The 21,985-nt window shown below is 40.5% G+C and overlaps 1 protein-coding gene across 2 annotated transcripts; it reads right to left on the bottom strand.

Moving 5' to 3' along the window:
* Positions 1 to 295: 295 nt before the first annotated feature.
* LOC109002048 (ATP-dependent helicase BRM-like) lies at positions 296 to 21,499 on the bottom strand. 2 transcript variants are annotated; one of them, XM_035683681.1, is made up of 14 exons: positions 20,933 to 21,499; positions 18,475 to 19,797; positions 16,992 to 18,323; positions 16,657 to 16,769; positions 16,345 to 16,432; positions 16,161 to 16,247; positions 15,818 to 15,910; positions 15,655 to 15,738; positions 15,351 to 15,554; positions 6,612 to 6,854; positions 4,954 to 6,531; positions 4,323 to 4,862; positions 3,047 to 3,298; positions 296 to 1,261 (listed from the first exon to the last, which is right to left on the bottom strand). In XM_035683681.1, exons 1-14 carry the CDS (start codon positions 21,092 to 21,094, stop codon positions 602 to 604), a joined length of 6,759 nt encoding a protein of 2,252 aa, XP_035539574.1. In that variant the 5' UTR covers positions 21,095 to 21,499; the 3' UTR covers positions 296 to 601. The 2 variants fall into 2 exon arrangements, with proteins under 2 accessions (XP_035539574.1, XP_035539575.1); XM_035683682.1 differs by having other exon boundaries at positions 15,351 to 15,551.
* Between the last annotated feature and the right edge of the window lie 486 nt (positions 21,500 to 21,985).

Genomic DNA, 21,985 nt, shown 5'->3' with positions numbered 1-21,985 from the left:
TTCTCATTTTAAGATGTTATTAATATATATAATCAGCGCTGATTTAGTGGGATCTTATCTTTGAGAGTAACTTTTTGCACTTAATTTAGCACATCCATCAACTTGAGATAGATTGATTCGTGCACTTTTTGCCCGCTACGATATTGACCAAATCTGTTTTCAACAACTGAGCTCGAAAACTGGTTTACACTACCCGAAAAGCAAAGAAAATCACCTAAAAAAGAAGCAGCTAATAAAGTCAGCCAGCCTATTCAAGCTCTCTTCCCAAAAATGGAACCAAGGTGTGAGAGAGAGCTCAGATGAAAGATGCATGCATGATGATGCGCCTGAAAACTTGTATGAAACAGCAAAATCTATACTTTACAAAAGGTTTCGGCCATCAGGGGCCATCCATAATATCTGCAAGGAGCAGATACAAAAACAAAACTATTTGATTTTGAAGAATGGCGAGGGCCTGCGAAATACAATGGAGGAACAAAGACCTATTCTATTATTAACAGTAGCCAATTGCTCAAGTACAGGCAAAGATGGGGGGGGGGCCTCTACCAAGCACCTGAACTAACTAGGAATAAATTTTTGCATTACCTCATCTACAATTAAGTCATACATGGCTCGGCCTTCTTTTCCCAGAATCTGTCCTCAACCGCTTTACAGGATTTGCCCAACCAACAGTCCCTCCATCCCCATTCGTCGGTTGAGCGGTACCAGGCTGATTGGTCCATCCTTGCGGATAGGTGGTTTGTTGGGTCTGTCTCGTGTCCTTGGGCACTGAACTTGGACCTGGACTTCTCATACCACGACCCATGCTAGGTGGTGAAACAGGGCCAACTGATCCAGTTCTAGGCTTCACCACTGATTTCTCCCGGTCTTTTCTCTTCTTCTTACAGATTACCAGCTCCCCTGGATGAGTAAGAAGTGGAGGATCATCCTGCTGACATTGCTCCCGACTACTGCCAATTCCAGCCCCAAGCCTTGAATCCTTCTGAGGAATATGGCTTCTGATTCTTGAGTCATCCCCGCTGGATATTTTCCCACGTTGCAGTACCTTCTGTGGAAGGCACGTGTCAGGTTCCACCTCATTTACCAACTTCTGTCGCTTGCTTGGGCCAACAGTAGCTTGTCTTGGGGAAGGAGCAGAAGTTGTAGAAAATGTACCCGAAAAGGAGAGCGCATTTCTGGCTTCTCGAAAATCTGTGTCGGGAAATGCAATCTTCAAGATATCAAAAAAGAGATCATGCACTTTCCTTGCTTCAGATCTCACCTGTGCATCAAAGTTAAGAGTGAGAATATGAATCCCATTCTTCTTCTTCTTTTCTTCTTTTTTTAAGCAAAAGGATTATGAATTCATTCGTGATTTTTTTTCTAAGTAATTTCACTCGTGATATTTGGGGATTAGAATTACCCCTAGCCTAATAAACCAAATGGAACATAATTCAAAGCAATGCAGGTGGGAAGTTCTTGAGATTTCACAATCAGAAGCAATTCTAAAACAGGCATCATAAAATCAGGAAAACTGATTTGTGTTTGGCAGCAACTTCGGAAAAGCTCTGCTTCAGACCTTAACCAACTAAAACTTGAGTTTAGCCAATACGTATTAAATTATTATATTTCTGATGATTAATTTCTTTGATCATCGATTTCTTGCAAAAATACTGCCCAAACTAAATATGAGAATTTGGAATCAAGCAATTGGATCTTAAAATTTGACCTTTCTTCAACCCAAAAGCAAAGGAAGCAAGATTTTTAAAAAAAGGACCTTAATTCTCACACGCCTGCTATTTTCTTATTTTCTCAAATTACTTTGGTCAGCAAACAGCACAGAATGAAATTTCACCTAGGAAATCCAGAAAATCCATAGTCCAATCCCATACCAAAATTTCCTGAAACTTTCTAATGAATCCTAATCATCAGGGAAAAAAAGTAACTCCGCTGTTAACATGACCTAGGGATTTACTATATTTAAAAGCAGTAAATTATTGGTATCAAATACTCTCATTCCTCTGAAAAAAATAGTCACTCTTAATCCAGCGCAGTGCTCAGTCAATAACCAAGTATTGAAATCAAAATCTTGACAACATAAGGACAGTAGCATGTCAACTTATGGGAACATTCTGAAGCACATACATTCTGGAGTTTTGGCTTGACACACACACACACACACCAAGAATGGTATTGTTGCTCTCTTATTGATTACTTCTCATTTTTTATTTATTATTTGTTTAACATTAACCTGCAGGATTCACCCTCCCTTTAAGAAAATGATTTGATAGATGTCAATAGTGGGGACCCACATCACTTACCCCTCTTCCTCTCCCCTCGAATAAATTGTTAAGATATGAAAGGCCTCACATATCACGAAGGGTTCTTGCTAGTAAATAAGAAGCAAAGTATTTGTTCTCATAAATAGCTCAGAGTTTACCTCACATCATAATTTGCTTGTATCCATCATCAGTGCTTAGTGGTTATTAGGCGTATTCTGTGTGTACTTCATGTGTCGTTGGGCTATGCCTTTTTCTATTAATAAAGTCTTACTTTTACTTATAAAAAAAAAGTTTTCCTCACATTACATATAAATTAGCATGCTATAGTTTTTAATAAAGGTTTAAAAGAACTTTAAAAACAATTTCTGAAAAGTAGCACTTAAAAATACTAACATGCTTCCATACTTTTTAGTGAAAGAAGCTTTAAGGATCGCAAGCGGTCAATAGACGAGCTTAGAGTTCTCTGTTTTAATACCTTATTCCATTTGTCAATTGTAATAAATTTTAATGGCTTGAATCTCCATGATTTCCTTGTATCACTAGACACTCATACTTAGGTTTCACTCTTGTATATGTTCCGTGTACTTGGAGGCTATGCCTCATCAAAAAAATTCTTGTTTACTGATTAAAAACGAAAAACAAAAAACAAAAAAAAAATACTAATATAAAAAAACATGCTTCCATATAGTTGCTTTCAGTACACACCATCATGACCATATTTAAAGGAAGATACCAAATGCAACGCACAAGGGAGCAACTTGTACATGAGCAAAGAGCAATCATACCTCATGTGAGAAGCCATAAAAATGCATTGCACTTTTCAACATGAACTGTACATCCAACACAAGCTCCATCACTCCACTATACTCCAATCTGTCAATACGCTGATCGATCTTTCGCAAATCCAAAATATTATTTCCCGATCCACCCATGTACCCAGCGTTCTCAATCCTCTTCCACAAATCAGTTAGCAAAGGTATAATTTGAGGACCTTCCTTACCAATTTTCCTTTGGAGCTTGCTAATCACACTCTTGCACTGCATGTAGAAAACTTCTGGTCAAGTCCACCACTTTATTGTGTAAACAGACGTGGACAATGAAATGATAACATGGAAAGATTACAATTCAACACAAATTATCCTATGTACAGATTTCCAACTTATAAAGTTTTATCATATTTATAGTAGAATTGATGATTTCAAGAATAATATATTAGAAAAGCCCTTATAACAAATCCTGAGACAAGGATGTGCCAACCAAGCTACTTTCTCAGCGGGCACCAGTTAAGACAAATATAATGCTTGTATCACCTTGTATAATCAGAAGCTCCAATTGTCAACGCATATTATTCTCTGTACACAAAACTCTCAGCATTTTCACATAAATAGCAAGACACAATACTAGATATGATTAAAAACCAGAGAGAGAGAGAGAGAGAGAGAGATGCTGATGGAATGAATGTAAAATTAGCATAGGTCACAACAGTTACTCTTAACACATTCAAATCTTCCATTTTTCTCATCCATGGTTTGGATCAAGCCAAACTCCATGGTTATTCATATGCTGATGGCAAGAGTCTAAAATTAGCATTGGTCATGACAGCTGACTCTTCAAATATTCAAGTCTTGGGTTGGTCTAAACCAAATTTTATAGTTAGTTTCCAATGTGTCTGTGTTTATGTTTAAGTTGGGAGTGCTGTTACTACAAAGGCAGTGTAAATAGGGAAAAAAACACACATACAAGGGCTATAGGACATAGAGACAAAAAACAGACAAATAAGCTAACATGTGATGGCTGCAAGAAGAAACCTACCATGCAGATAAAGGATGTAAGCTTCACCGAAGATAATCAAGAACAAAACAAAAGCCAACTGACAAGTAGTAAAAAGAAACATTGTAAATGCTGAATTTCAAACCACCAATCATGATTTCCCACTCCCAGCCGCAGACAACTTACTCAAAAGAAAATATTTAGGAAAAACAAACAAGTACTACCAGACATCATCCATCACACCAAGATTTTAAAACATTTACAGATATAAGGTCATTCTAACGGCCATACCCTTCTCTGGATGCTGTCGGGCATCTTAGTGCCAAATGTTTTTGTCCCCCTTGAATCCATAACTTTAGCATCCCAACTTTCTCTTGACTGTTCGGCAGCATCTTCTGCAGGAACAGACATACAATTTAATCTGCTAGATTTTGGCGAAGCATGCAATTTCGATGCATTAGCGATTCTCCTTGATGGCAAATTTCGCCTAATTTTTGAGGATGAGTCATTTTGATCATGCTTAGAAGCACTGGACTCTCCATACGGTTTTGTTCCAGGGTCAGTTCTTAACAGCGCTTGATACTTATTTTCCACTTGCAATGGCAACAGAGATGAATCTCCATGCTCGAAAGATTGTATTTCATTGCCAGACTTCTCCTCTGGCCTTTCCATTGTATGACGGGGACGGACCCGAAGACTGCGTTTTCGTTTTATTTTGGGCTGCAAAACCTGCTCTTCCTCACCGTCATCCCGGTCATAACTTCCAGATTGTTGGTGATCCATGTGAGAATCTCCAGACACTGCAATTTCCCCTTCCTCTAGTTCATCTGGCTGGCAAAGATTTAAGAGGATAAACTTGAGCAAATCGCAAAAAATAGCCACTCCGATAAAAATGTATCAATACAGAAGAAAAGATTCTTACCAGCCTTTTTGAGAGAGAACCTGGCCTAGCCTCTAAAGCAGACAGGGAACCAAATTTCTGGGAAGAAACGGAAGGTGAAACCATTTGTGTCAATCTTTGACTGTCTGACGATGATCCCATGGAACCTGCTTCTTCCAGCATAGGGTTGTTTTTTGTGCTTTCTGAAGCCTGGGGATACTCAAACTCACCACCACAAACTGGACCCTCCTCTTCTGATTGGTCTTTATTAATTAGTGGTCCCTCAACAGCACCACCAAATTCATCCTCTTCAAACTCTCCAATTTCTCCCTCTTCTTCATGTATAGAGTATCCATTTCTCTCATCTGAACTTGCTTCAGAGTATTCCCCATTTTCATCATCCAATTCCTTGTAATTAGGATTCTTTCTTCCTTTGGGCCGTCCCCTTTTCCTCTCAGTTTTTGGAGATGAATCAGAACCCACTTCACTAGATTCCATGCCAACATTACTAGCCAATAAAGTGTTTTTTGATGGCCTTTTTGAAAGAGCTGCAACAGTGGAATTTACTTCTCGAGTACTTGCTCGAAGCCACTTAGGTACCTCGTCATACCGTGTCATGTCTTCAGCCCAATCTAGTTCCTCATCCATTTGATCAAACAATTCTACTTCCTCTTTGCTCCTGGCAATCATGCGATTGACCTCTTGCAGTGAGGGAACATCATGGAGAGTTTCTTGATACCTCTCCTCATCATGCAATAATGTCTCTAGCGTCAGGCGTCTCTCTTCATGTGTTGTTCTTTGGTCAAAGCGCCCAGCATTGATAACCTCATCAGCCATATCAATTTTATATTGTTGAATGTTGTTTCTTATCAGGCTCTCAATAGACCCCATATAACGATCCTTACCAGCAAGGTCATCCTCCATATCAACAGTACCTCCATTTCTTACTTCGTCTTCCTTTTGATGGCTAGAGATTTTGTCGACAACTGCTTCCATATAAATCACTTTGACTTCTCTAGTCTGTCCAATACGGTGGGCTCTAGCAACTGCCTGTTCCTCATTTTTAGGGTTTGGATCAGGATCATATATGATAACTGTGTCAGCAGATTGAAGATTAAGACCTCTACCAGCTGCACGAATACTAAGCAGGAAAATGAAGCAGTCAGAGTCTGGGCTATTAAAGTCCACAATCGCAGATTCACGATCTTCTAAACTAGTTGTTCCATCAATTCGTCTGTAGACAAGCCGTCGCCATTGCAAGTATTCCTCCAATATATCAAGGAGTTTAGTCATGGTACTAAAGAGCAGTACTCGATGCCCTGTTCTCTGAAGTTTCATAAGAATCCTATCCATGATCCACAATTTTCCACATGATCTTACAAGAAAATCCTTAGAGAAGTCATTGAAATATGGGTAATTGAGCAAAGGATGATTGCAGGCTTTACGAAGCTCCATACATCTGTTATTTAGAGTTCTATACACCTTAGCCTGGTAATTTGGGTTTTTTTGAACCCTGCGCTTTTCATCTTCAGGATCAACGTGAAGAGTACCAGTGGATTTGATCCAATCATAAATGGCACTCTGAATAGCTGACATCCTGCATCTTAAAACTATGGAAACCTGCAATCCAGCATTGTTGTCAGAAATCAGCCAAAAAAAAAAAAAAAGGATATGACAAACTAGTACCACCACAATCATACCTTAGGCGGAAGTGAGCCTTCCACATCTTCAACACGACGCCTAAGCATAAAGGGCTCTAGAATTTGATGAAGTCGGTGGATGATGATAACCTTTTTTTCAGTCTCCAGCCAGTCATCCTCTGCATTCTGCGTAGGACCTTCCTTCTGAAAGGGTTTTGAGAACCAATCATGAAATGCTTTCCGATTATCAAAGACTTCTGGAAGAAGTAGATTTAAGAGTGACCAGAGTTCCTTCAAATCATTCTGCAACAGAAAGATCAATCCATGTTCAACCAAACTCAATCACTCAAGTAAAATATAAGGAAATAGATAATCAAGTAGATCATTGAATTCTTTGTTGCTTCCTTTAAAAGCTCTACATTTATTGCAACATATAAACAAATAAAGGGATGAATTTAATGTCTATTCTTCACTCAAGAATATGTGAGAAATCTTTCTATTCCTGACAAAAATCCCAGATTGTATAAATGGTACAGAACTGTTTCTCATTAGAGCATCAGCAACAAACTTTACCAATTATACGTCCAATTTACTGAAGATCAGAAATATGAACAATTGAGAATTGGCCTCATTTAAACAGAGAAATTGAAATGTTAGCAATAATGCAATACAAAGCAGCAAAAGAGTGATGCAAGAGGCTACAAGTTCATTTACAACTGGCCCAAACAAGGCAGGAAAGGAATGCTATATGCAGGTCTGAGTTTTCACTTGAAAACATGATGATGGGAGAGTAAGCCAAATTAACCATAACATTGTGTAGGATTACATTTCTTTTTGTTTTGCCTAAGTAATCAAAGATTTTATTAAAAAAACTCAAAAAAGGCATAGCCTGAGTGCACTAGAGGAACACCTAACTAGGAATAGGAAAATATACAAAAAAATAGCGGGACATTTAAAATTTTCTCTTCGTACGAGACTCGTGAGTGAATAGTGAGCCAAGAGAAAGACCTAACCCATCTATCCCGCCGCCACCCCCCACCCACCATCGACCGGCGAGTGACACCACACCGCCGTCACAGACGAGGCCGACGGGCCCCAGCGTCCTCGCTGTGGGCCATCCGGCATCGGTCCTCGCCGACAAACTGGCTACTTCGATTTTCTTCATTGTCCGAAATGTCAAATTGTCGCCGTCATCTTCAACACCGCCACAGACCTGAACGACATACCCAAGCGACTCAGTTGTGGGGCCTCCGACGTCGATCTTCTCCAACGACTGGGAGTTTGCTGCTTTTCTGCTGTTTCGACGGACTGCTTTCGACAGATTGTTTTGACAGACTATTTCGATGGACTTCGACGAGCACATTGTGGGCCTCCGACGTCGGTCATCCTCCAGCGACTCTGTTTTCTCCGTTAACTTAGGTTAAGGGCTTCTGTTCCTCTTTCGTGCATTCTCGACAGTGAAGAGATGCAGCTTGGGATGCTACTGCAACTAAAGTCGTAGGTTTGATTAGTATGGGCCAGATGGTGTGCTTTTGGTGGAATTGAAGGCTTTTGAACTTTTGCCAGAAACATGGAGGTCTTCCTTAAAAATTGTGGGGAGGAGTATAAGGGTTTGGAGATTTGTAGTGATGGGTCATGGTGGTATAGAATGGCTGATGGCTACAGTGGAAGTAGTATTACAGGCGGGGAGAAATTTGGATTTCACAAAACACTTGCGTGTAGGTTTCTAACGGTCACAAAATATGGTGGAGGCCAGCGGAGTGTTGTAGTCATTCCCGAAGGGTATGAAGGTTTGGGTAGGGAGAAATTTGCTACGGAATTACACAGAGCTGCAGATATGCTTTTTGTTGATGGGTCAAAGAAGGAAAACCAAAAGAAGAATGAGAACATCAACTTGGAGGTAAATCATAAAGACCCGACTACATCCATGGTGGCGAGGCGATCATATGCGGCAGCTCTGAAGACTGGTCATGCTTCGGGGGTTCATAGTGAGGGGATTGATGGAAGTGGTTTGCAAATCACACCACAAAACCAGCTTGTCACGATGCATAATTCCTTAAAAGGAAATAGAAACCCAACTTGTCAAATTGAAGGCAACCATAGCTTTTTTGTCTACGAAAATAGACCTGCTTTCAGCTCGAGGCAACAGGGTTGTAAGGAACAAGACTAAAATAGGCCCGAATCTTTTAAACTCAGATAAAGGAAAACGAAAAATCGGATTCAGCCTTGTTCCTATACCCAGATCCAGAAGAGTATGGCGGGTCAAAAGGAAGTCTGGGTTATTTAAAGTGGGTTCTACGTCAGGTATCGGCATAGAGACATCTACAATGGAATGTCATTCACCTCAAGTGACTTCTATACTCGAAGAGAATATGGCTCCCTCGTTGGAGTTGAAGGAAAATGATGTCAGACCATTGGTGACGGGACCCGCTGAAGTAGCGTATAAAGGGTCACCAGAGGTAAAGGGACTTGATGTCATACCAATGGAGAGAACCAATGGAGTTGCTGAGGAGGTACCAGATTTGAATATGGATTTGGCGTTGGTGCAGGTGGATACTATGTCTAGGGATATTGTGGCTCCCCTGGTCTCTCTTCCTACAATAGCGAATTGGATTCTGCCTAAAGTTAACGAGATTCAGTAGTTCTTGGGAATTTCACATGGAGGATGTGAAGACCAATTTAAAGAACTAATTACTGCGTTCGAGGCAAGCCACGTGCTTGAAACCAAATCAAGTTTCAAGAAAAGCAGGGAGTTGCAGCGTCTTTTTTCGGGAATCAACTACGACGCTAAGGATGGTAGCTCATCTAGGGAAATCTAAAGGCAGGGCATTGTGAAGACGGGTAAAACAAGGGGTTAGAGTGGTGTTTTTGGGTAGAGTTTTAGTTCTACAGGAAGCAAGGGGTTGGGGTCAGGCTTGGTGCATTTTGGGTTGTTTTTCACAGGCTTTTTGGGTTATTAGGAGTTTTCTATTATGGGCAAGGTGTTCTCTTATATACATTCAGTGTACTTGATTACTCCTTTTGATATATATATATATATAATATTTTTACTCATAAAAAAAATATACAAAATTTCATGAAGACTGTGCCCCATTAAAATCTAGAGGTTGTCCAAAGGAGTAGTCTTCAAGAAAAAAAAATGGGTTCTTCCATTATGCACTTGCAATCCTCAAGTTTTCTCCATTCCATTCCCTCCTGGTGCAGACATACAAGGGAAATCTTCCATACTACTACAATTTGTGAGTTACCATAAATCCCTCACTAACTGGCAAAGATGTCTACTATCCTTTTGAGCATAACCCAAAAACCCAACTCAGTCAAGGGAGTCATTCCATAAAGCACTGGCAGTCTCGCAATGGAGTAAAAGATGGTCTACTGTTCCCCACTCTTCACGCACAAATAGCACCAATCTCTCACAATGATATGACCTTTCTTTAGGTTATCCATGGTGAAAAGCTTCCCTAAGGATGTTATCCAATCAAAAAAGCTTTCCTCGAGGACACCTTAGAGAACGAATCCGATTTTGCTCTGCCTCAAAATATCAAAGTATCATTTGCAAACAACAAATGAAAAATGTTAAGATTACCCGATTGGTGTCAGCACCCGAAAATCTAGGCATAAAGCCACTTTCAACCATAGCAGACATCATTCTACTAAATGCCTCCATAACAATGACAAAAAGAAGCGGGGACAAAAGGTCCCCCTGCCTTAGACCGCGAGAACTATTAAAGAAGCCAACTGGACTGCCATTCACCAAAACTGAGAACCATGCTATAGAGATGAAATACCTAATCCAAGAGCACCGTCTCTCCCCAAATCCACACCTCCCAAGTAAGAATAGCAGGAAGTCCCACTTAACGTGATCATAAACTTTCCATATCTAGCTTGCATAAAATACCTGGATCACCAAATTTTAATCTACTATCCAAACATGCATTGGCTATTAGTACTGGATCCAATATTTGTCTTCTCCCTCCAAATGCGTTTTAAGGTCTCGAAATAATCCTCCCCAAGACCACCCTCACCTTGGAGATAATCTTATAAGCCCCAACCTTCTTGGGAATAAGAGCAATAAAAGTGGCATTGAGGCTTTTCTCAAACTTCCCAAACGAGAAAAATTACTGGAAGACCGTCATCAACCCATAGAAAAACCGTCCGGACCAAGTGCTTTGTCTTTGACCATCCTCACCACTTCATGAACCTCTATCTCATCGAAGGGCCTCTCCAGTCAAGAAACGCTCTACTACTCTGGTTTCAAAAGCTAGCCCATCGAGCTTTGGCCTCCACGCCACCTGCTCGGTAAGCAACTGTTAAAAAAAAAAACAGCAACATGCTCCTTAATCACGGGAAACTCCGTGAAAACAGCTCCATTGATGTTCAGCATCTCAATGGTATTAGGCTATGTGAGTTGACCACTCTTGTGGAAAAACTTCGTACTTCGATCTCCCTCTTTCAACCATAGTGCTTGAGGTTTTTGACAACATGAAATATCCTCCAATAAGGTAACCCTCTCAAGTTCCAAAACTGAGTCTATCTTCCAAGAGAGTTCTTCCATAGATAGTGCCCAACCGTCCTCTGCCCTCTCTATGTAGCTCCTCCAGCAAAGACTTCTTCTGACTACCTATATCTCTGAAAGATTGTACATTCCATATATTTAAATATTTTTTTAAACCTTTCAGTTTACTTGCAAAAATGAAACTTGGAGTGCCATAGATCTGATATGAAGACCACCATTGCCTAACCCTTTCCACAAAACCTTCGGTTTTTAGCCCCACATATTCTCAAACTTAAAAGTACCTACCCTCCTCGAATACCTCCACAATCCAACAAGATAGGAAAACGATCCGAACAAAGGTGAGACAATCTTTTATGATATAACTCCGGATAATGAGGTTCCCAATCCAAGGAGACAAAATTTGTCCAATCTAGACCATTTTTTATTGTTTGACCATGTGTATGCTCCACCCATAAGAGGAATATCTACCAAACCCAAATCAAATATAAATTCTGAGAACTCCATCATTGCAGACTGAAGCATACTCTCCCGATCTCTCACTAGTGTAAAACCCAGTCAAAGGAAACTGAACTAGGCTAACATTGCAGCAAACAATTTAGAGGAATGGCTTCATCTACCATCTCAATACCTTCCCTTGTTTCCCACTGCAATTCCATCAACTCCCCCATCTCTCCCTCAGAAAAGAGAGACCTACACTCCCAATCTTGATCCCCATTAGTAGCTACCAGCATCCATAAGGCACCCACCTCATTACCTTCAAGATATGAGGCTGAGACCTCTCCCTCGATCTCAGTACAAAGCTCTCGTAATCTTCACCCTTCTAAAAATCCTTTGCCAAAGATGATGCCCCCTGGGACTCCAGTGGAAGAGCTTCCCTACAGTCCATCATAGCTTTCTATCCATTTTGGGCTAAAGATCCAACGCAAGATAGTGAGTTTTCAGATTGACCTACTTTTGTATCCATTACAAGCTTTGTTGTCAACTCTACCTCTACTACCTTCTCCATCTGGACCACCAGTGATGGTTCATTTGGCTTGTTGCGATTCAATCGGAATAATCTCCAGCATGGTTGGCTAGTCCCCAAGGGTAGACGGCCTTGCTATACTCTCATGTCCTCCTCTGACCCAACACACGGGTCAGGATATATCAGCAAAACCCAACCCTATTTTAGCCTTCCCCTTATCCTAACCCACTACTTGAGGCCTATTGGAGCGGTCTATCTGATTAGAGACTTTAGCCCTAGGCTTCATACGCTACTACCCATCTGCCATATCTAAGCCCGACACACCAACTGACGGGTTAAGAAGCTTACCGGGCCACATTCTACACCGAAGGCTTGGTTTTGAAACAAGTTATCAAACAAAATTCAAATACTGATGAGAAGAGACTAACAGTAAGGAAGAGAAGGTGAAGATAAGAAAGAGAAGGATGAAGATGATTATCTCCAATTAGAATCGCCGAAGGTAGCCATTAGAGAGAGGGATCCAAAGACTAATGATAATTGTCCTTTTCAATTGATAGGGTTGATTTATGTTTTGGACTACATTTCTTTTTCGAAATGGAAGTGTTATGCAATTATCTTTTGAATAGTAAATTGAAACTTCATCCATGCTTAAAATTTTCAAAAAGAAACAGATATAAAATTCACTTTAGATAGGCTTTACGACTGGCCAAGAACTAGGATTCAGTTTAGCTACACTCCGGACACCTTTAGTTAATGCTTCAGCTTCAGTTAAGCAAGCCAAAGCCATTCAGCCAATGACAGTTAGCCACCCACAAATGAATAGGAGTTGCGCAATGCGTATATGCATATTAGATAGAAGTAGGGGTGTAACCAGTCCGGTTCGGTCCAGTTTTGGACGTTTTTAAGAAGCGAACCGGTATACACCGGTTTTGAAAATTTAAGAACCAATACTAGAAAGATTCAACACCATTCTAGTTTTTCCAGTTTTCTGAATAAACAAAATCATACTCCCAACAAAACTTTCGCAAGTGATTGACCCATATCCCTAATTTTATGTTATACTAATGTTATATTAATTTATATGTTATATCAAAATTCAAATGTTATATTAAAAATTATAAAATTAATTTATGATATGTCATAATCAAATGTTATATTAAGATTTATAAGATTAATTTTTATGTTATATCAAATATTATATTAATTTATGTTATAAGATTAATAAACATGAATAATAAGATTTTAAAATTTCATATTATATTAATTAACAATTTAGCATATAATATATATAATATAATATAAAAAATTATATAGAATATAAAAAATCATATAAATATTTTTTATATATAGAGAAATGCTATTTATCATCCTCACACCACACACCAATATGTGATTTGACATTTTTGTCCTATTTAAAAACATTTACACATCAATATTAGGCCTGCAACCCGAGCCGACGAAACCGGATTTGTACCCGACCCGACCTGACCATCCTCATAATGAGGCAACAACCCGATCCGAACCGATCCATTAAAACAAAATCGGGTCGAACCCGTGACCCGACTTGGTGGGTAAAAAAAAATAAAAAACCAGAAAATGCTTAACTCTTTCTTCTTCATCGGGTCCAACCAGTGCTGCTCCGAGTCAACCCACTCCCAAATCAGCACGCACTGCGAAGTTGGAGTTTGGATCGTATTGCTTTATTCAATCACAAGTCACACACTACACACTATACAAGGAGAGGGAGAGAGGGAGAGAGAGATTTACGTTCTACACGGTGATTTGCCATCTTCAACCTAGGGCTAGGGTTGCCACACCAAACTCCTCAGAACACGGCTCAGCCGTTGTCTTGCCGCAGCCCTATAGTTTCTCTCCACCACAAGTCATCGCAGCAACCACCTCCCCTCAAACCCCCCTATCACACAGAATAGCAAGTCGCACCAAGCTACGGACCAACCCCGACACCACTCCACAGAGCATCACCGCACAGCCACCGCGCACACAACCTTCACGGTTTCTTCCCCCATAGCCCAAGGCCAAGCCACTGGCAGCACACGTCCAAGAACCATCCTCCACACCAACAACCTCTCCTCCATTGTCAAACACCCAGACCACTCCCTTGAAACACCGTGTAGAGCGCACCAAGGGTCTAAACCCGCAAGTCTCCACATCGTCCAAACCATCGACGCTCCTGTCTCGATCCTCTAATCCTTTCGACAAGCCACAGGCCCACGTCATCAACGGCAATGGTGAAGAACGAGGTGCAGGAAATGATGAGAAACAAGAATCTATCTATTGTTTCGCTAGTACTCCTGCTGTCCATCCTCTTCATCGCGTCCTCCAGCACTGTTTCAGTTTATGAAAGAAAGTATCACAGTAAGAACCAAACCTCATAAGCATCCGAAAGATAAGGGTGGCAATGGCGGCTCAAATTTTCCTGGTCCTGCACCTGCCCCTGCACCAGATTATGGTTCTATTCCCACGTCCGTATTTTTCTCTTTTGCTTTCCTAGCAGAGTAGAAAGTTTAGTAAAACAACAAGAAAGAAGGCGTCATTCTCTTGGGGCTACGGTTTCACCCGATAAATGTCGGGTTGGAAGATGTTGAACCCGTAGTTAATTTCAACCTGACTTTATTCGGGTGGGCGAATCGGTTCTTACGGACGGACGGGTTACAAACTTTATTTAGCACAGGCCTAACCAATATGTGTGTTTAAATAAAAGGAAAAAATAACAAATCACATGGTGTGTGGTGTAGGGGATGTTAAGTAGAACTTTTCTTTATATATAATATAAAGGATTTAAATAATATACATATACTGGTCCGGTCCGGTCCGGTCCGGTTCAAGCCGGTGTTCTAAAAGCCAAAACTGGAACCCGACCGGTTTTGCTAAATAAGAACAGGTACTGGACTAGACCAGTTCCCTGATTTTTTTTACAGCCCTAGATAGGAGGATATTATAGAGAAAATGGGAGAATAATATAGTGGAAGATAATTTGTACTCTTAGGGCATTCAAGCCCCACTCAGTACCTATGAAAAAAAGTGGGGACATACATGGCAGCCACATGAAAAAATCCACTTTCTTATGGTGCGCTCCACTTTTTTCAAAGGAACCGAACAGGACTTAGACACTTTAGGACTATATCTAGCATTGATCTAATATAGTTACCATGAAAATCGAAACTCGATCAAGGTTGCTAACCCCCGACAATTTTGTTAGGCTTAGTCAAAGTGGCAAAGTCATAGATACACACATGCATATAAATATAAATGCATCACAACCTCTGTTGTCATGAATTCAATAGCTGTCATAACAGACCTGTAATGGTGTCCCAGTCAGTAGCAGGCGCCTCTGGCAGCGATATCTATCAAGATCACGTGCTAAAACCGACTCCCTATCCTTCATCCGTTGTGCTTCATCAATTATGATATACTTCCAGTCAATTTTTGAAAGTTTTGAACGATCATACATTATGAACTCATATGTTGTCACAAGGATATTAAATTTCAGAGCAGAAACCTCCTATGAGAAAAAAAGCAACAAAATACACAAAGTGTTAATCAATATATGAAAAACTCAAAGATCAAGTAAATAAGTAAATAAGTAAATACAAGCTTCTTACTTGAGAAAATAATTTTGATCGTTGATCCTTCCCACCAACATAATAAATGCATGACACAGATGGCAGCCAACTATGGAGCTCGCTCTGCAAGTGAACTCGGCTAGCCACGTTAGCTACCAATGGAAAGCACGAGTCATTACGATGGAAACTAAAATAAACTCACCTTCCAGTTTACCAGAACAGCATTTGGAACTATTATAAGATGTGGGCCATAGTTCCCTTTGAACTCCATCAAGTAAGCTATCAATGCCATTACCTATACAGGGGAAGATCTGATTAAAAATTGGACAAGAGTATGAAAAAGTATATGGTATGTTATTTTATATATTTCCAGGGTACATTCTAACAGCTTCAAATTAACTAAAGCCCCAAATAAACCTCACAAACGTAAAATAATGGACAGTCATGTCTGAACCCGTGGAGTTGCTCATAACTAGAAACATGATCAATGATCTTTTTACTCCAGGGGGAGCAAGACTGGAGCATTAAATGTAATAAAAATTCACCTGTACAGTCTTCCCAAGACCCATCTCATCTGCCAAGATTCCATTTAATTTATTGTTATATAAAGATAGCATCCATTGCAACCCAACCTGCAGATTCATACAAAAACTAGCTTAATAAACTGGCTTGCTACATTAGAACTGAGTACTAAAAAAAAAAAGAAAACCCTAAAACATAGCACCATACAAGTTGATAGTCTCTTAAGGTTCCAGTACGTAGCATTGAGGGTTGCCTCACGACCCTTTCATTCACAGCATGGGCAAGGGTATAGTACCTGGTGACAGTCATGAGGAGGACCAATTAATTATGGAAGTCTAGTACAGGATCAAGAAAATTATTAAATTATAGAAAATAATAACAAGTAGACTGTTGTCAAACTAAGAAATACAAAAAACAATTGTTGCATAGTTACAATCTGAATCGACAGATGGCACATAATTTCTCGATATAATCCCATCAGTAATTTATAATATGAAGCACAAGATTAGAGAACTTTACTTGCTAACAGATGAACTATCCTTAGGTGCATTCATTTCCATGAACTGATTTCTTATCATTACTTCCTCCCCAGCACATGCTGCAGCTGCCCTAACCTCTTCTTCGGAGAGACCCTTTTGTCAAAAAGAAAAAGGCTAGGTAAAAAAAGAATGAAACCAGACAAAATTGCCTCTGTGATGAGCCCAAAAGAAATACTTTTTTAATTTACAAACAAGTGGCATCATTCCAAAAGATATGAAATGGGAAAAACAAAAGTATACTGATAAAAATAATGCTTAGGGAGGGAGGGCGGGAGACACACAGATAGAGATAATGGGAGAGAGAACAAAGCATGCCTGCAATCGTGCAGCTACTGCAGCGGCATTTGCTGCCTCCTCCACCTCCTGTTGATTTTTGGCAGCAGTTATTTTATTTCCCAGTTTATGTAGATATTCTTCTGTCTGAGTCAAGAACGATGAGAGAACAGCATATCTCTCTGCGGCCTCACCTGGAATGCTTGTCTGCTGCTCCAGCAACATCTCCCTATATCTTTCGACATCATTATTCTTTAATGCCTCCATCCTCTTATTCCTATCATCATCCTTTCTTTTTGAAAACTCCCTCAACATTCTCTCATGATATTTGGCAACTCCCCTATTACGTGCAGTCCGTGCATCACGGATGGCCCAGTGAGTCTCAAGAAGCTTCTTACGCCACTGGAAGGTGGATTTCAGTTGCTTCTCTCTCACAGCTTTCTGAGAGGCCTGTACTTGTCTGGTGAGTTCCATACGCTGACGCTCACACAGTCGGACAAACTTCCTATATGGCCTGTCAGGCATTGCCATTATCTCCTGTTGCTGTTGATCAATTTCATCCCTTAACCGGGCCTGTAGATCTAAAAGTCGAAGCTTTTTCTCTTCAATTTGCAACCTCAAGACAAGATCTGGCCTTATCCTTTTCCTCTCTAAGTTTACTGCCAGTAGACCACCAATCTTTCTTAAATTTTCGGATCTTTTCTTGGTAAGCACTTCCACGCCTTCCTCAAAGAGAAGGTCTTTGACGTCATATGCCAATGTTAGATGATTATTGTTATTAACCATCATGGCCGATCCAAAGGAGTCATGTTTCCTGGTGAAAAAGGGGAAATCAAATAGGGGTCCATGATACTTTCTGGTGGATCCAATGTCTTTTGGTTGAGGAGCAGTGCTCGCTTGTGCAGGTTTCTTAACTTGCGCTGCATCAGATATAGCTCCCTGTGGTGCAATAGACTTTCCCCTATCTGCTGGAAAATCACTTCTAACTGGAGGCCTATGAATACCATGTTCAACATCCTGGTCTGACTTAACAGAATGTACAGTGGATTGCTGCTCATCTTTTCCAGCAGATACTGCTGGTGGAGGATCCTTCATTACAACTGGCACACCTTGCATATGAGCTGTGGTGACGGTTGCTTTCTCTTCTCCCACAAAAGCTTCCTCTGTTAGGAAACTTTGTCCATTAATTGACGTGACAGCATGAGTAGTTTTCTCATTGGACTCCATATGCCTCGGATAGTCAGCCACAATATTCCCATCAGATTTATCCTGATTATTTCCTCCCGTGGGGGGCAGTTTCTGCTGCAGCTGAAGATCAAGGGGTGGTGGAGCAATCGCCCGAAGAAGTTCTTGGGGGAGACCAGGGTCTCCTTTCTGTCATACAACAGGAAATAGATAACACCCTCCACTCAGCAATAGTGATGGAGATCAAAGAGTACTCAAGAGTGAAAGAAAGTCAGCAAGAGACACACATACACACAGGCACAGAGAGAGAGAGAGAGAGAGAGAGAGAGAGATTGCAGACCTTTAGCCGTCTAAATGCTAGGATTTGTGCTTTAAGAACGTGCAATTGCTGCTTGGTGAATCCAAAGCGCTGCTGCGGTGTCTGAATAGTCGACCCACCTTGTGAAACGATATTGTTGTTAGAGGCCCCATCATTAGTAGGAACTACAGCTTGTGGAGAAGTTCGATTTGATTGCCTGAGGTACTGCATCTGCAGTGCTTCAGGGCTACTTATTGAATTTTTCACACTAGAATGATCAACGCCCTGGCTCATGTTGGGAGATGACTGTGGGGGATGCATTGGAGGCATTCCATTACCAATCACAGCAGGCTGTCTAGAAGGGACCTGATTCTCTCTGCCATGAGTAGAAAACTGCTGCAATGCAGTGTTGTTAGCATGTTTGACAATGCCAGCATTTGGCGTTGAACCAAAAGGGCTGGGAGAAACAGTCTGCCTAGCCTTTGCAGATCCAGACTGTCCAGATAAATCACTTGATGAATTAGCATGGGGAGAACTCTCATTGGCAACTGGTGGAGAGGTGACCTGCTGTTTTGACACTGGAACAGATGTTGACTGTGCACCCATGTTACTTTCATTTGGTTTTTGCTGTGTAGCCATCCTAGATTGTAACACTGGAATGAGCTGCGCCATCAAGTTGGCATTTGCAGGCAGTGAGAGATCAATATTGCGTTCAAGTGCCCACGAATGCATTGCCTGCAACTGGGCAGACATCGTGAGTTGGTTGTTTGCCATGTTTTGGATATTCTGCTGAGCTTGTGATGCTTGCAAAGGCCTCACCATATTTCCGGGTATTAAATGCCCAATACTTGTTGCCTGGGTTGAAGGCTTTTGCTCAGTCCCCTGCTCGGAGGCTGATTGTTGTCCTTGATCCATCTGCTTTTCACCACGACCAAATTGTTCAGATGAGTTTTTTGATGTCGGCACCTGAGCCTGAGTATGCGCCTGCATGGAAATGAGATCCTGCATTTTAGGATTCCCCATTCGCATGCCCTGGTCCTTCCCAGATGGAGGGCCCAATATTCCCATCTTAGCATGCTGCTGTGACTGCAAGGCCAGCGCCGACTTTTGCTGAGCAGCCTGGAAAGCATACTGAAGATAAGCTTGATGGACTGGATTTGGTACTTGTGGCTCAACAGCTTGACCCCTATGTGGGCCCTCATGAGAGGAACCATGCTGTTGTGTCATCCTAGACTGTTGAGGCAGCTGCATAGAACCAGGAGATGAATTGAAATTGTTCCCTGCCATAACTCCTTGGAGACTAGCTCGATATGCTAGAAGGGCTTCGTTGCCTTCAGTTTTTCTATGCAACTGTTGTTGTAATGACTGCAAGGATGACAAATTATGGATAATCAAACATAGTTAGCATTAGGTATGAATCCCAATTCATTAAAACGTGATGCCAAATTACAGACAGAAAATTATCCCCAAATTTCATTTTCATGGTAATGATTCCAAATCGCTTTCAAGGTAACAATGTAGGAAATGCAAGCACCAGCAATTGAAAATCAGAACACACATGCAAAAGCACCACAGGTTAATCATGAATGACATAGTCAAGGAGGCAAAAAACAGAGAAATGAATGAGTACGGACACATACTTTAATCCGGTGAGACAACTAGAGATCATTAATTGGAAATACAATATTGCAGCTCATTGCTTCATGTTAATTTTCTTTCCTGAAATCATTATTCGGAAGTTATGATATTTTTTTTCAGTTATTAGTAAGTTATGATATTGAACCATTTTCTCTGGCATATATCAACTTCTATAGGATTTAATAAATGAACTCAAAATCCATATTCACATGAACCAAATGACAGTGACAATTTTTTCTCCATATACCTCTCAACATATTCCATATAATGAAAAAAGAGGTACAACTAAAAATCATAAAATATAGACAGTAAAGTTTAAAAAAATAAGAAAATGGACATGATCCCCCCATAATTCTAGAACACGTATGGTCCTAGATTATAAATGCCAAATGTCAAACAAAATTTGAAAGCAGACCCACGTTGATGCCTGGCTACAGTTAAGCAGCTCAATGTTCAATGCAACCATTAGTTGTCATTTTCTTCCAAAATTAGACGTGCCAACTTTGTCCCTTTGAATACCTACTACACCCCTACAAGGTGTATTAATTACAGAATCAAATCCCATACATTTGCAAAAACACTTCCAAAACACACATCACAACGCAACAATCAACCCAATTAATGACACAATCCATTCCCATCGGTTTTCCAAAAACGAATCCCAATTCAATCAATGTTCCACAAATTAAACTCTTACCCATCTACGACACTCCCAGCTCCAAAAGCACCAATCCCAATTCTAAATTGTTTTGCAAAAATCGAAGCCTAACCTTTTGCAAGTAAAATCCCATGTTGAAATGCACATCCGAATTCAACCAAGTTCTCACTTAATACTTCAACTAGACCAAAAAAAAACTCTCACCTGCCTGGACCCTATCTGCTGCTGCATCGAATCGAACCCCAAGTGCGGTGTGGACACGGCCGAGGAGGACGAGGACGGTGACGCAGCAGATGAAGTTGATGCCGCCCGCCCTGCCGGGCCCATTCGGCTGGGCCCACCGCCACCTCCACCACCGGATTGCATGCAAAATCAACCCAAATCCACCACAAAAAGAATCTTTTTTTTTTAAAGAAAATTCAGAGTTCGGAAAAAAAGAACAACCCGCGAAACCCAAAATCCCTCCAATTTTTAATAAAAAACCATTTAAGCCCTCCGATCCCAACGTTAAAAAAAAAAAAACCCTGAATTTCTCTCTCTAGCTTGCACCAATTCTCTCTCTCTCTCTAGCCCCCTCAAAAGCGGGATTTTAGGAGGAAATCGAAGATGGATCTCCGCGACGGAGAGACCGCGAACTTAACGGAATTGCTGATTCTGACTATCTCTGTCTCTTTCTCTCTCTCACTCTCACTCGGGGTTATTGCACCCGATTCCCCCACCAACGCTTCAGTCAAGCCCTAATGGGCTTTCTTTTTCTTTTACTATTTTTAATTTTTCTTGTCTTGACTTGTTCATGGCTTTTTCTTTTACGCTCTTCTATAGTATATGCTCTGTAGGGTCTGGTACCTACGGTTAGAACTTTACCCATAGGAGTCATGCATGAACTATTGACCCTTTAAAATCCTCATAATTCCGAAAGAGCCCCTCCAATTCCCTTATGTTAAGTTTTTCTACCCAAAAAGAAATTTAATATATTTTGTAAGCTCAAATTTTTTTAATTTAGTAAATATTTATGAGAAATGTTAAATATAAGGGTAATTTTGTAGTCAGTTTAGCACTAGTCATATGTTTTTATTTTTTTATTAAATGTCTAAATAAAAAGATACAATATTTTTTATATAACAGTTTATGAACTGGCATATACTTTTTATTAATTAATTTGAATAGAGATTTATCCAATAAACTTAACTCAAATTGTTATGTCATGAGGGGGTTATTTCTCAAAAACAAAAGTGACAATCAAGATAAAACATAAGG

This window comes from Juglans regia, chromosome 12 (assembly GCF_001411555.2).
Source record: "Juglans regia cultivar Chandler chromosome 12, Walnut 2.0, whole genome shotgun sequence".
Classification (NCBI taxonomy): Eukaryota; Viridiplantae; Streptophyta; class Magnoliopsida; order Fagales; family Juglandaceae; genus Juglans; species Juglans regia.
This window is presented reverse-complemented; position numbering and strand designations above follow the sequence as displayed.

Bases quoted from the DNA above. Each gene is read 5' to 3' on its own strand.
- LOC109002048 (XM_035683681.1), bottom strand. From the start codon at position 21,094: ATGCAATCCGGTGGTGGAGGTGGCGGTGGGCCCAGCCGAATGGGCCCG. The intron at 16,248-16,344 runs GTATGGTGCTAT...ATGAATCTGCAG, and splicing joins CCTTAAGAGACTATCAACTT to GTTGGGTTGCAATGGATGCT. The intron at 3,299-4,322 runs GTATGGCCGTTA...TTCTACATGCAG, and splicing joins CCGACAGCATCCAGAGAAGG to TGCAAGAGTGTGATTAGCAA.